The sequence below is a fragment of the Manis pentadactyla genome, chromosome 16 (assembly GCF_030020395.1).
Source record: "Manis pentadactyla isolate mManPen7 chromosome 16, mManPen7.hap1, whole genome shotgun sequence".
NCBI lineage: Eukaryota > Metazoa > Chordata > Mammalia > Pholidota > Manidae > Manis > Manis pentadactyla.
The window spans coordinates 72,217,976-72,231,048 of NC_080034.1; the positions used below are offsets into that span (position 1 = coordinate 72,217,976).

The 13,073-nt window shown below is 37.3% G+C and overlaps 1 protein-coding gene across 1 annotated transcript in view; it reads right to left on the reverse strand.

Moving 5' to 3' along the window:
* The window catches only part of LOC130681280 (bromodomain adjacent to zinc finger domain protein 2B-like), a 107,231-nt gene that overhangs the window by 31,978 nt on the left and 62,180 nt on the right, over window positions 1–13,073 (reverse strand). Inside the window, exons 7-10 of the mRNA XM_057493919.1 lie at window positions 7,893–8,105; window positions 5,972–6,034; window positions 4,280–4,345; window positions 425–565 (exon numbers count right to left, since the gene is read on the reverse strand). Of these exons, the coding sequence (XP_057349902.1) occupies window positions 425–565; window positions 4,280–4,345; window positions 5,972–6,034; window positions 7,893–8,105 (483 nt within the window). The remainder of the gene's footprint in view (window positions 1–424; window positions 566–4,279; window positions 4,346–5,971; window positions 6,035–7,892; window positions 8,106–13,073) is intronic.

A 13,073-nucleotide genomic window follows, 5' to 3' on the forward strand; every position in this document is an offset into this window, starting at 1 on the left:
AAGTTAGCTAACAAGTCTAAAGCACTGAAGGAGGTTACAGATTATAAATCCTGATTTATTTAAATATCTAAGGGGGTTTGAGGAGAAGGCAGATCTTTCTGTATCTAAACATATAGGAAGGACCAAATGAAACAGAAATCTTATCTACTTTTATCATTCCCCCTTGTACATTTGTACAGTGTTTTTATTTCAATGAAAAAGATTGGCAGCACTCCACCACTTATATATTTAGAACTTCCATTTCCAGCGCAGGAGGTCAATAGACTTATTGGTGGCCATCAGGAGAAGCACACTGACCTAGACTTGGAAATCCACTGCTCAGCTGAAAGTGAAAGCCTTCGTACTGGCAGCTCGGGCAGACGAATGAGGTGAGAACACAGGAAAAATTAAGCTTATTAAGGAAATGGTTTACATGATAACTTACCTTTTGGTCTGCTAAGCACATGTCTTCATTAGGCTTCTTTAGTTCTTTTGCAATTTCTAATTCTAATCTTCGTTGCTCTAGTTTAAGCTCTTTCTTTAATCGTTTCTCATCACGTTTTTCTTGCTTCGACCGTTCTTTTTCCTTAAAAAGAAAACCATGCCCACATAGTCTCTTTAACCATTATTATGTTTGAAAAGCCATTAGTTAAAATTTAAAAAGTGATCTGTGTTATGTCCATGAACAGAACTGTCCAAGCAGGTTTAAGCGACGGACTTAGGACTGCATAGAAATAACTTATTTTGCTTTTCAGTATTGTCACTCTTTGATTTTCAAAATAATCTTATGACTGTATATATTTTTGTGCAGTTGATCCTTAATCAGCACAGGCTTGAACTGCATGGGTCCACTTATATGCAGGTTTAAAAAAAATACACACACTGGTAACTTTTTTGAGATCTGCAACAATTTGAAAAAACATTTTCTTTTCTCTAGCTTTATTGTGAGAATACAGCGTACAACACATACAACATAAAAAATATGGTTGATGATCTGCTTATGTTATCAGTAAGGCTTCCCAGTCAATGGTAGGCTATTATAAGTAGTTAAGTTTCTGGGGAGTCAGGTGTTATATGCAGAGTTGTTTCCTTAATGTCACATTGTTCCAAGGCCAGCTGTGTGTTCTGTGTGTGTGTGCATGTGTATTCTTGGGCATCATTTTTAACTAGTGATATGCAGTACTTTTTCCAATTAAAAAACCATAGCTATAATATGGAACAGAAGGTAAGAGTGTGGTCAATTTTTAGGATAAAACGGAGATTTCCAAGAAATCTTTGAAAATAGTAGGATCTTTAAAACTTGGTGACAGGCATCCATTTTTGTTTACTAATAAAGATACTTCAAGGGAAACATGGCGTCTCTAAATTCAGTGAATTTAGTGAACTTATCCACTATTTTAATTTATTAGTCAAATTAGTCACTAATTTATTTACTGAATTTTAATGAACTGTATAGGACTAATGCAAATCCTGTGGTTCTCGTGTAAGATGACTCAAAGAACCAGTTTCAAATGGCATATATAGACAGTCACAACCTAGGCCCCCACAAGGTCAGTCTCACGTCTTACTCTCAGTGCATTCGCCAGGCCCTAGTGACACTGACACAGCTGGGTTGGGAAAAGTCTGCGTGACAGTTTGAGGCACTGCTTGGATGATGATGTGATGATGCTGCTGAAGATGGAGGAGGAGGAGGAGAAAGAGGAGAAGCAGCAACAAAGCTAAGACAGGTGTACATACAAGGTTAAAACTGACTCCCTCTGCCCCTTGTCTTCCTCACCCCAAGGGCCCTAACTCAGTCATCAGGCTGTACCTTAGTGTATGTCATCCCCGCCCTGCTTAGAATTCACAGCTCCTCCTCCTCAACACATATGCCTTTTTTTTTTTTACTCTTCCCACAACTACTTCAGGCACTTTAATATTTCTTTTTTGGCTCCCACATAACATAGCATTTATTGAACTCTGGGACAATTATCTGTTTAATGTCTCTCACGTTACTGTGAACTTAGAGTGGTCAGAAGAACTAATTTATTCACCCATTTCTTAATGCACCTATTCAATTCTCAGCTGTACAATTTGCCAGGCACAGTTTTGAGGGATTTTTATCCTTTTCCCTGACTCTCATGTCTGTATCATTTCAACATTCCTCACCAACTGATCTAAATATTGTTTTTATTTCTGACTATAGTAATTATCATCTGACTCTAACGGACATATTTGGTGTGCTTTAGCATATAAAACTTATTTAAGCATGAATTAATGATTAATTCTACAAATGCCACATAAATAAAGATACGTTAACATCTGTACTAGTAGTCATTGAAAATATTCAAGAGCCAGTCTTTTTCTCTACTTTTTACATTTTATATCGTGGACAAACATAATTGATGTTTTCAATTTTCATCTATACACAAACCTTGTATCCAAAAGCAGAGATAAACACCTTTGTTAATAATACTCAAGTTATATTTAGGAATTTTTAAGTATCTGAAATCACAGTCATGAAACCAAATTTTAACCCCTCAAAAGACCCTCAAACAACATCCCGGTAATTAATGGTAACTCTTTTTATTATTGGTAAATAACTGATAACGTTAGGCTTTTGTTTCTATAGGCTTCACTTTTTAATATTGAAACAAAGAGAAAGTTATAATCCAAGGACATAATCAGATTTCAGATGCCATTTGAAACTTATAAACAACACAAAGTAGCTTTAGGGAGATCATTCTGATCGAGAGAAACACCACACAGTACAAAGCATTATCCAACAGTTTGCACTTCTGAGTTGGGGGTCTGCTACTTAAAGAGCTAAAGACATCACAAAAAAACCCATATATAAAGAAACAAATATAAACATACAATAAAAGCACACATTATATACATTTATCTGTGCTAAACATTATTTCATATAGTCATTTTGAGTTTTTATTTTTAATATAATTGATACTGGTATACCATCGCAGCGTTTACTTAAAAAAAAAATAACATGCTGATTCAAAATGGATCAAAGACCTGAATGTAAGTCATAAAACCAAAAAACTCTTGGATAAAAACATCGGGAAAACTCTTTTGGACATAAACATGAGCGAATTCCTAGTATCTCTCAGGGCAAGGGAAACAAAAGCAAAAATGAACAAGTGGGACTATATCAAGCTGAAAAGCATATGTACAGCAAAGGACACCTTCGTTAGAAAAAAAGGAACCCTGCAGTATGGAATATATGCATGAATGACAGATCTGATAAAGGGTTGACATCCAACATATATAAAGAGCTCGTGCACCTCAACAAACAAAAAGCGAATAATCCTATTAAAAAATGTGCAGAGGAGCTGAACAGACAGTTCTCCAAAGAAATTCAGATGGCCAACAGACACATGAAAAGATGCTGCACATCGCTAGTCATCAGAGAAATGCAAACTAAAACCACAATGAGATATCACCTCACACCAGTAAGGATCGCCACCATCCAAAAGACAAACAACAAGAAATGTTGGCGAGGTTGTGGAGAAAGAGGAACCCTCCTACATTGCTAGGGGGAATGTAAATTAGTTCAACCATTGTGGAAAGCAGTATGGAGGTTTCTCAGAAAGCTCAAAATAGACATAACATTTGAACCAGGAATTCCACTTCTGGGAATTTACCCTAAGAATGCAGCAGCCCAGTTTGAAAAAGACAGATGCACCTCTATGTTTATCGCAGCACCATTTACAATAGCCGAGAAATGGAAGCAACCTAAGTGTCCATCAGTAGATGAATGGATAAAGAAGAGGTGGTACATACACACAGTGGAGTATTATTCAGCCATAAGAACAAAATTAATCCTATCATTTGCAAGAACATGGATGGATCTAGAGGGTACTATGCTCAGTGAAATAAGCCAGGCAGAAAAAGACAAGTCCCAAATGATTTCACTCGTATGTGGAGTATAAGAATAAAGAAAAACTGAGGGAACAAAACAGCAGCACAACCACAGAACCCATGAATGGACTCACAGCTACCAAAGGGAAAGGAACTGGGGAGGATGGGTGGGAAGGGAGGGATGAGGGCAGGCAAACAGAAAGGGGGCCTTACGTTTACCATGTATAATGTGCGGTGGGGGCATGGGGAGGGCTGTGCTACGCAGAGAAGACACGTAGTGATTCTACAACATCTTACTACGCTGATGACACTGACTGTAATAGGGTTTGTGGGGGGAACTTGGTGAAGGGGGGAGCCTAGTAAACAAAGTTCTTCATGTCATAGTGGATTAAGGATAACAAAATAAATTAAAAAACTAAAAACTCTGACTGTCCTCTACATTTACCTGTTTTCGTTTCTCAGCCTCCAATAATTTGGCTTTTGCAGCTTCTTCCTTCTTTATCCTCTTAGCCTGTGCATATAAAATAGGTCGCAAAGTCATGCAACAGCACCACCACAACCTGAATATGACCTTAGACTTGGAAACGGAGCTCCATGCCTCGCAAGGTTCAAACAGTATGTAACGTGTATGTAGACAATTACAGATTTCCCCTCAGTTTGTTACGTTTAACATACTGATTTCATTTGTAACGTATAGATTACAATTAGATATACAAAAAAATTCTTAAATTCGTAAGAGAATGTCAGGTTTTTTTTCTTCAAACTCTGTAAAAAGTCTGAAATAATTTGAGTGTTACTTTACCTTAAAACTTAATCACAGAAAAAAATGATGTTATGGCATTTTTTGCTTTTTCTGATTTTTGAAAGTAAATCATGATCACTGTAGAAACTTTACAAAAACGGGATCGATTTTAACAATAAAGGTTAAAGGACAAATAAGTAGCATTTAAAAATGCCCGTGTCTACTTTACTTGAAGTTTCGTTTGTAATACTTAAAATTTGAGATAAATCCATTACTTAAATAACATTAACTCTATTTAACGTACGGTGGTTAAATTCAAGGTTTTTTCCCGAATATAATAGAAACATAACCTTTAATGAAGCACATTATGAATATCAAGCTCATGCTATCAAATTTGAGCTTTATAATCTTACTCATTAACTAGTAGCTTCATAATTATCTAGTAGTAATTGCCAATGTACTTTAATATTTTCAATTTGGAGGGTTTTAAAATTAATTTGAAATGGGTAAGGGAATATGTGTACATGGTTTTAGAAGGAAAAAACCTGCAACTGTGAAAACCCCAGCTAACCGTATTGCTCAGGGAATAAGCCAATTTTTATGGCAACAGTTTCCTGAACAGCTAAGGGTTTGGATTATAATAATTTTCAACATTAAAAAGCTCGTTTTGGACAAAAGTACTTTGGATAATTTTGAGACATATACACGTACAGCTCAGATAGACACAGTACACTTAACATAATTTGGCTTTTTCTTGAAGACTTGAGCAGTTATTCTTGACATCAGTTACTATACACAGTTTGATAACAGAAATGCCTTTGGGCCACTGAGGTGTTGAAAATTGCTTCCTTTTTAACTACCAGATTACAGACTGTTGCTAGGCTTTGGAGTTTCTGTTTATCCTATTTTCCCTTGCTGTCTTGCAGCTATTCCTTTTGCTGTTGCCAGCATGTCCTTGAGCCCTATTCTGTCAGCCCAGTTCTGTCCGAACTCAGAAAACAAAGCTGGTTAAACTGTTTACACATTGAACACTCCTACTTTTGTCATGTTTCATTTCTAAATGAAAAGCAGGTATGACTATAAGACTTAATGACGTTGTGAAAAGTAAAGAACATGAATTTTAGCGTATGATCTTTATGACTATATTGGCTATTGAGAGGTTTCCCCTTTCTTTTTTTTCCTTTACTTATTTCCTGGATTTTTACTATTAGGATTAGATAAACTTGCTAAGTAAGGTTCAGAGAGGTCCTTATTCTATACATTATGTTTACAGATAATTTGTGATGGACATGTTAATTTGTATGAGTGAGAGAACAGACTGATAAAATTTTCATTTTTCAGACTTTAAAATACATGACTATATTACTTTAATCATATCAAATTTAAGAATTCTACCTCCAGAATTTGCTGGGCTCGAAGACCTTTTTCCATTCTCATTTGTTGTATTCTCTTAATTCTTTCCTGTAGGAAAAATTATGACAATTTTAGATAATAAGCTAAATATCTAGGAGGAAGGTATTTAAGTGGAATCAAATAATTAAAGATATAAGTACAGATTTACCAAATTTTACCCATGCTGGATATAAATTTTAATTATTTACTTTAACATTATATATATGCCACCTGTCTTAAATTGGAATGACTTTATAAAATGTCTCAAAACAATTTTAAAATACAAATGCTAAATAAGGATATAAAAACAACATAAACCAAGCTGGTTAAACTCAAGTCTTTATAAATATTTGCAAGTACAAGTAATACTCATTTGGAAATAAATATTGGACAGACAAGTAGGATAAAACAGTCTATCAGGAAATCAGGACCCCTAAGGCTGGTCCTGAGTTACTGTCACTCATTGCATGAACTTGGACAAATAGAACTACTCTTGCATAAAATAGGGGAGGCACTTGCTCTTTTTCTCACTGTCACAATTATATTTAAGAAGTTTTAAAAAGTGCACAGTACATCACGATTGTACGAAGTATTAACAATTGCCATAACGTGATAAATTACATTACTTTCAATAACTACAGTAAGCCAAATACAGAAATAATTTGTAGTAACTTATAAGTGGTGCTCAAATTATCTAAATGTAATGTACTAGTTATTGTTTGAATTCAGCAATCTAAATTTTGTTAACCTTACATTCTCATTTTAAAAAATCACTCCATATGTTATAAGCACATCGTTAACAATTTCACATACATAAATCCCTTTCAAAGTCCTAAATTGGCACTGATGAGGATACAGTTTTAAAAAAATACACCTAAATTGCCCTACTTGTAAATTGCAGCTGTCCTAGGATTTTCAGAGCCAACACATTCTATACTACCAAATATTACCATACCCACCCCTACTTCCAGATGCTAGTTGTACCTTTTGAAGCAATACTTTAATACATTTTTATTTCGTTTTTTGCATTGATGTTATTGATTTCCTGCAGGGATCCACTGTAGGATAATGAGATTTCTGGAATTTCTGCTGTGATTTTAGAAGACTGATCACTTTCTATGACTTTGCTCATTGTGAACCTAGGTTTTGATTATAGCTCACAAAAATAAAAATACAAGTGTATATTTTCTTTTATTTCCAAGTTGTAGAGAACACTGCATTTGATCCGCATTTGAAATATTTATTTAGATTAGAACTTGAGACCAAAGTGTTCTCTGAATTTAATCTTTAATCATGTCTACAAAAGGCATTCATTAATCTCTTAAGCACAGAAATAGGTATAGAACCTTGGGCTTAACTCACCCAGTGTAGAGCTGTTGTTTTAGTCTGAGTGATTTATACGGATGTACATATATATACTTGGTAGTGCTTTCATTAGCAATAGCAGAGATAAACATTATTTATAAATCAGTGCAGGGGAAGGAGCCAAGATGGCGGCGTGAATAGAGCGGTGGAAATCTCCTCCAAAAACCCTATATATTTTTGAAAATACAACAAATACAACTATCCCTAAAAGTGAGACCAGAAGATACAGGACAACAGCCAGGCAACATCCACACCTGTGAGAACACAGTGCCTCCGAAGGGGGTAAGATACAAGCCGCAGCCCGGCAGGACACGAGCGTCTCTTACCCCAGCTCCTAGCGGGAGGAGAGGAGTCACAGCAGGGAGGGAGAGGGAGCCCAGGACTGCTAAATTCCCAGCCCCAGCCATAAGCACTAGGAGAGCAGACACACAGCGAGTGGCGAGCTGGATGCTAGAGAAACGGGACAGTAAAACCTGCGAGCTGCCCCCACAGCCGGAGCCCCAGGGACAAAGAAAAGCGAGTGCTTTTTGAAAGTCTTAAAGGGACAGGAGCCTCAAACTGTAGGAAACACCCCGGTGTAATCAGCCCAGTTACTGGGAATACCGGGTAACTCGGGGCGCCCCGAACCCCTGGGTGGCAGCACTACTCGGAGGCCCCTCACGGTGACAAACAGCGTCCCTCCAATTTCAACTCTGACGTGGCTCCGCCATAGCAGAACAGTAGTCTGAGGCCGGCCTCTCCCATGGAAGCAGGGCAGAGATTCCTCCACAACCTCCGGGCAAGAATAAGAAACCCAGTATGCGTGCAGCTGCCCAGCACAAGCCGCTAGGGGTCGCCGTTCTCCCAGGAGAGGAAGGCCACAAACCAGCAAGAAGGGACGACCTCCCAGCGACATACACACCAGCTCCCCAGAACTACCTCTATCGCCATGAAAAGACAGAAGAATTTGATGCAGACCAGACTAATCCAGACATCCTCCCCTGAGAAGGAACCTCGGGAGATAGACGTAACCAATCTCCCTGAAAAATAATTCAAAATAAAGGTCATAACCATGCTTATGGATCTTCAGAGAAATATGCAAGAGCTAAGGTATGAAGTCCAGAGGGAGATTACAGAAATAAAACAATCTCTGGAAGGACTTAAGAGCAGACTGGATGAGGTGCAAGAAGCCTTTAATGGAATAGAAATCAGAGAACAGGAACGCAGAGAAGTTGATGCAGAGAGAGATAAAAGGATGTCCAGGAATGAAAGAATATCAAGAGAACTGCGTGGCCAAACCAAACGGAACAGTCTTCGCATTATAGGGGTACCAGAAGAAGAAGAGAGAGAAAAAGGGATAGAAAGTGTCCTTGAGGAAATAATTGCTGAAACCTTCCCAGAAATGGGGGAGGAAATAGTTCCTCAGACCACAGAGCACACAGAACTCCAAAGAGGACAGCACCAAGACACATAATAATTAAAATGGCAAAGATCAAGGATGAGGATAGAGTTTTAAAGGCTGCTAGAGAGAGGAAAAAGGCCACCTATGAGGAAAAACCCATCAGGCTATCATCAGACTTCTGAGCAGAAACTTTACAGGCCAGAAGAGAATGGCATGATATATTTAATGCAATGAAACAGAAGGGCCTTCAACCAGGAATACTATATCCAGCACGTTTATCATTTAATATGAAGGAGGGAGTAAACAATTCCCAGACAAGCAGAAGATGAGGGAATTTAACTCCCACAAACCACCTTTACAGGGAATTGTAGACGGACAGCTCTAGATGGCAGCACTACCAAGGCTAAACAGATGTCACTGGAGAAAATAAAATCACAGCAAAGAAAGCAGACAGACCAAATTCTAACTAAAGGCAAAAAATAGAATCAACTACACACAAAGGCAGTTAAAGGAAACACAAAAGAGCAGAGAATAAAACACCCAATTTATAAAGAATGGAGGAGGAAGAATAAGAAAGGAGAGAAATAAAGAATCACCAGACAGTGTCTACAATTGCTCAATAAGCAAGTCAAGTTAGGCAGTAAGATACTAAAGAACCTAACCTTGAACCTTTGGTAACCACAAATCTAAAGCCTGCAATGCCAATAAGTACGTATCCTTCAATAATCACCGTAAATGTAAATAAACTGAATGCACCAATCAAAAGATGCAGAATAATACAATGGATAAAAAAGCAAGACCCATCTATTGGCTGCTTAAAAGAGACCCACTTCAAACCCAAAGACATGCAGTGACAAAAAGTCAAGGGATGGAAAATGATATTCCATGCAAACAAAAGGGAGACAAAAGCCGGTGTGGCAGTACTAGTAGCAGACAAAATAGACTTAAAAACAAAGAAAGTCACAAGAGATAAAGAAGGGCATTACATAATGATAAAGGGGTCAGTGCAACAAGAGGATATAACCATTATAAATATATATGCACCCAACACAGCACACCAGCATATGTGAAACAAATACCAACAAAACTAAAAGGAGGAAATAGAATGCAATGCTTTCATTTTGGGAGACGTCAACACACCATTCACTTCAAAGGACAGATCCACTAGACAGAAAATAAGGAAGGACACAGAGGCAATGAAGAACACACTAGAACAGACGGAACTAATAGACATCTATAGAACTCTACATACAAGAGCAACAGGATACACATTCTTCTCAAGTGCTCGTGGAACATTCTCCAGAATAGACCAAATATTAGGCCACAAGAAGAGCCTCAGTAAATTCCAAAAGATTGAAATTCTACCAACCAACTTTTCAGACCACAAAGGAATAAAATTAGAACTAAATTGTACAAAGAAAGCAAAAAGGCCCACAAACACATGGAGGCTTAACAACATGCTCCTAAATAATCAATAGATCAACGACCATATTAATATAGAGATCAAGCAATATATGGAAACAAATGACAACAACAGCACAAAGCTCCAACTTCTGAGGGACGCAGCAAAAGCAGTCCTAAGAGAAAAGCACATAGCAATCCAGGCATATGTAAAGAAGGAAGAACAATCCCAAATGAATAGTCTAATGTCACAATTATCGAAATTGGAAAAAGAACAAATGAGGCCTAAAGTCAGCTGGAGGAACATAATAAAGATCAATGAACAAATAAATAAAATTGAGAAGAATAAAATAGAAAAAAAAAATCAATGAAACCAAGAGCTGGTTCTTTGAAAAAATAAACAAACTAGATAAGGCTCTAGCAAGACTTATTAAGAGAAAAACAGAATCAACACACATCAACAGAATCAGAAATGAGAAAGAAAAACTCACGACAGACCCCACAGAAATACAAAGAATTATTAGAGAACACTATGAAAACCTATATGATAACAAGCTGGAAAACCTAGAAGAAATGGACAACTTCTTAGAAAAATACAACCGTCCAAGACTGACCAAGGAAGAAACACTAAATCTAAACAAACCAATTACCAGCAAAGAAATTGAAGTGGTAATCAACTACCCAGGAACAAAACCCCAGGGAGAGATGGATTTTCCTCAGAATTTTATCACACATACAGAGAAGACATAATACCCATTCTCCTTAAAGTTTTCCAAAAAATAGAAGAGGAGAGAATACTCCCAAACTCATTCTATGAAGCCAACATCACCCTAATACCAAAACCAGGCAAAGACCCCACCAAAAAAGAAAATTACAGACCAGTATCCCTGATGAACATAGATACAAAAATACTCAAAAACATATTAGCAAACCAAATTTAAAAATACATCAAAAGGATCAAACACCATGACCAAGTGGGACTCATCCCAGGGATGCAAGGATGGTACAACATTCGAAAATCCACCAACATCATCCAACACATAAACAAGAAGGACAAAAACCACATGACCATTTCCATAGATCCTGAAAAAGCATTGGACAAAACTCAACATCCATTCATGATAAAAACTCTCAGTAAAATCGGTATACAGGGAAGTACTTCAACATAATGGCCATATATGATAAGACCACAGCCAACATCATACTGAATAGCAAGAAGCTGAAAGCTTTTCCTCTGAGACCGTGAACAAAACAGGGATGCCCAACCTCCCCACTGTTATTCAACATAATACTGGAGGTCCTAGGCACGGGAGTTAGAGAAAACAAAGAAATACAAGAAATTCAAACTGGTAAAGAAGAGGTTAATCTGTCACTATATGCAGATGACATGATATTGTACATAAAAAACCATAAAGACTCCACTCAAAAACTACTAGAACAGATATCGGAATACAGCAAACTTGCAGGATACAAAATTAACACACAGAAATCTGTGGCTTTCCTATACACTAACAATGAACTAATAGAGAAATCAGGAAAACAATTCCATTCACAACTGTATCAAAAAGAATAAAATACCTAGGAATAAACCGAACCAAGGAAGTGAAAGTCCTATACCCTGAAAACTATAAGACTCTCTTAAGAGAAATTAAAGAGGACACTAAAAAATGGAAACTCATCCCATGCTCCTGGCTAGGAAGAATTAATATCGCCAAAATGGCCATCATGTCCACACCAATAAGCAGACTTGTTGCAAACCCTATCAAATTACCAACAACATTCTTCAATGAACTGCAACGAATAGTTCAAACCTTCATATGGGAACACCAAAGACCCAAAATAGCCAAGGCAATCCTGAGAAGGAAGTATAAAGTGGGGGGGATCTCACTCCCCAACTTCAAGCTCTACTACAAAGCCACAATATTCAAAAATTGGAAAACAATATGTAAGAGAAAGAAACCGTATTATTGTCGACCACCATACAAAAAAGTAAACTCAGAATGGATCACAGATCTGAATGTAAGTCATGAAACCATAAAACTCGTAAAAGAAAACATAGGCAAAACTTTCTTGTACATGAACACGAGCAACTTCTTCATGAACGTATTTACCCGGGTAAGGGAAACAAAAGCAAAAATGAACAAGTGGGACTATATCAAGCTGAAAAGCATATGTACAGCAAAGGACACCTTCATTAGAACAAAAAGGTAAACTGCAGTATGGGAGAATATATTCATAAATGACATATCTGATAAAGGGTGGACATCCAAAATATATAAAGAGCCCATGCACCTAAGGAAACAAAAAGCAAATAATCCAATTAAAAAATGACCAGAGGAGCTGAACAGACAGTTCTCCAAAGAAGAAATTCAGATGGCCAACAGGCACATGAAAAGATGCTCCACATCGCTAGTCATCAGAGAAATGCAAATTAAAACCACAATGAGTTATCACCTCACAACAGTAAGGATCGACACCATCCAAAACACAAAGAACAACAAATGTTGGTGAGGTTGTGAAGGAAGGGGAACCCTCCTACACTGCTGGTGGGAATGTAAATTAGTTCAACCATTCTAGAAAGCAGTATGGAGGTTCCACAGAAAGCTCAAAATACAAATACCATTTGACCCAGGAATCCCACTTCTCGGAATTTACCCTATGAATACAGCAGCCCTGTTTGAAAAAGACAGATGCACCCCTATGTTTATCGCAGCACTATTTACAATAGCCAAGAAATGGAAGCAACCTAAGTGTCATCAGTAGATGAATGGGTAAAGAAGAGGTGGTACATATGCACAGTGAAATATTATTCACCCAAAAGAAGAAAACAAATCCTTCCATTTGCAACAACATGGATGGAGCAAGAGGATATTATGCTCAGTGAAATAAGCGAGGCGGAGAAAGACAAGTCCCAAATGACTTCACCCATATGTGGAGTATAAGAACAAAGAAAAACTG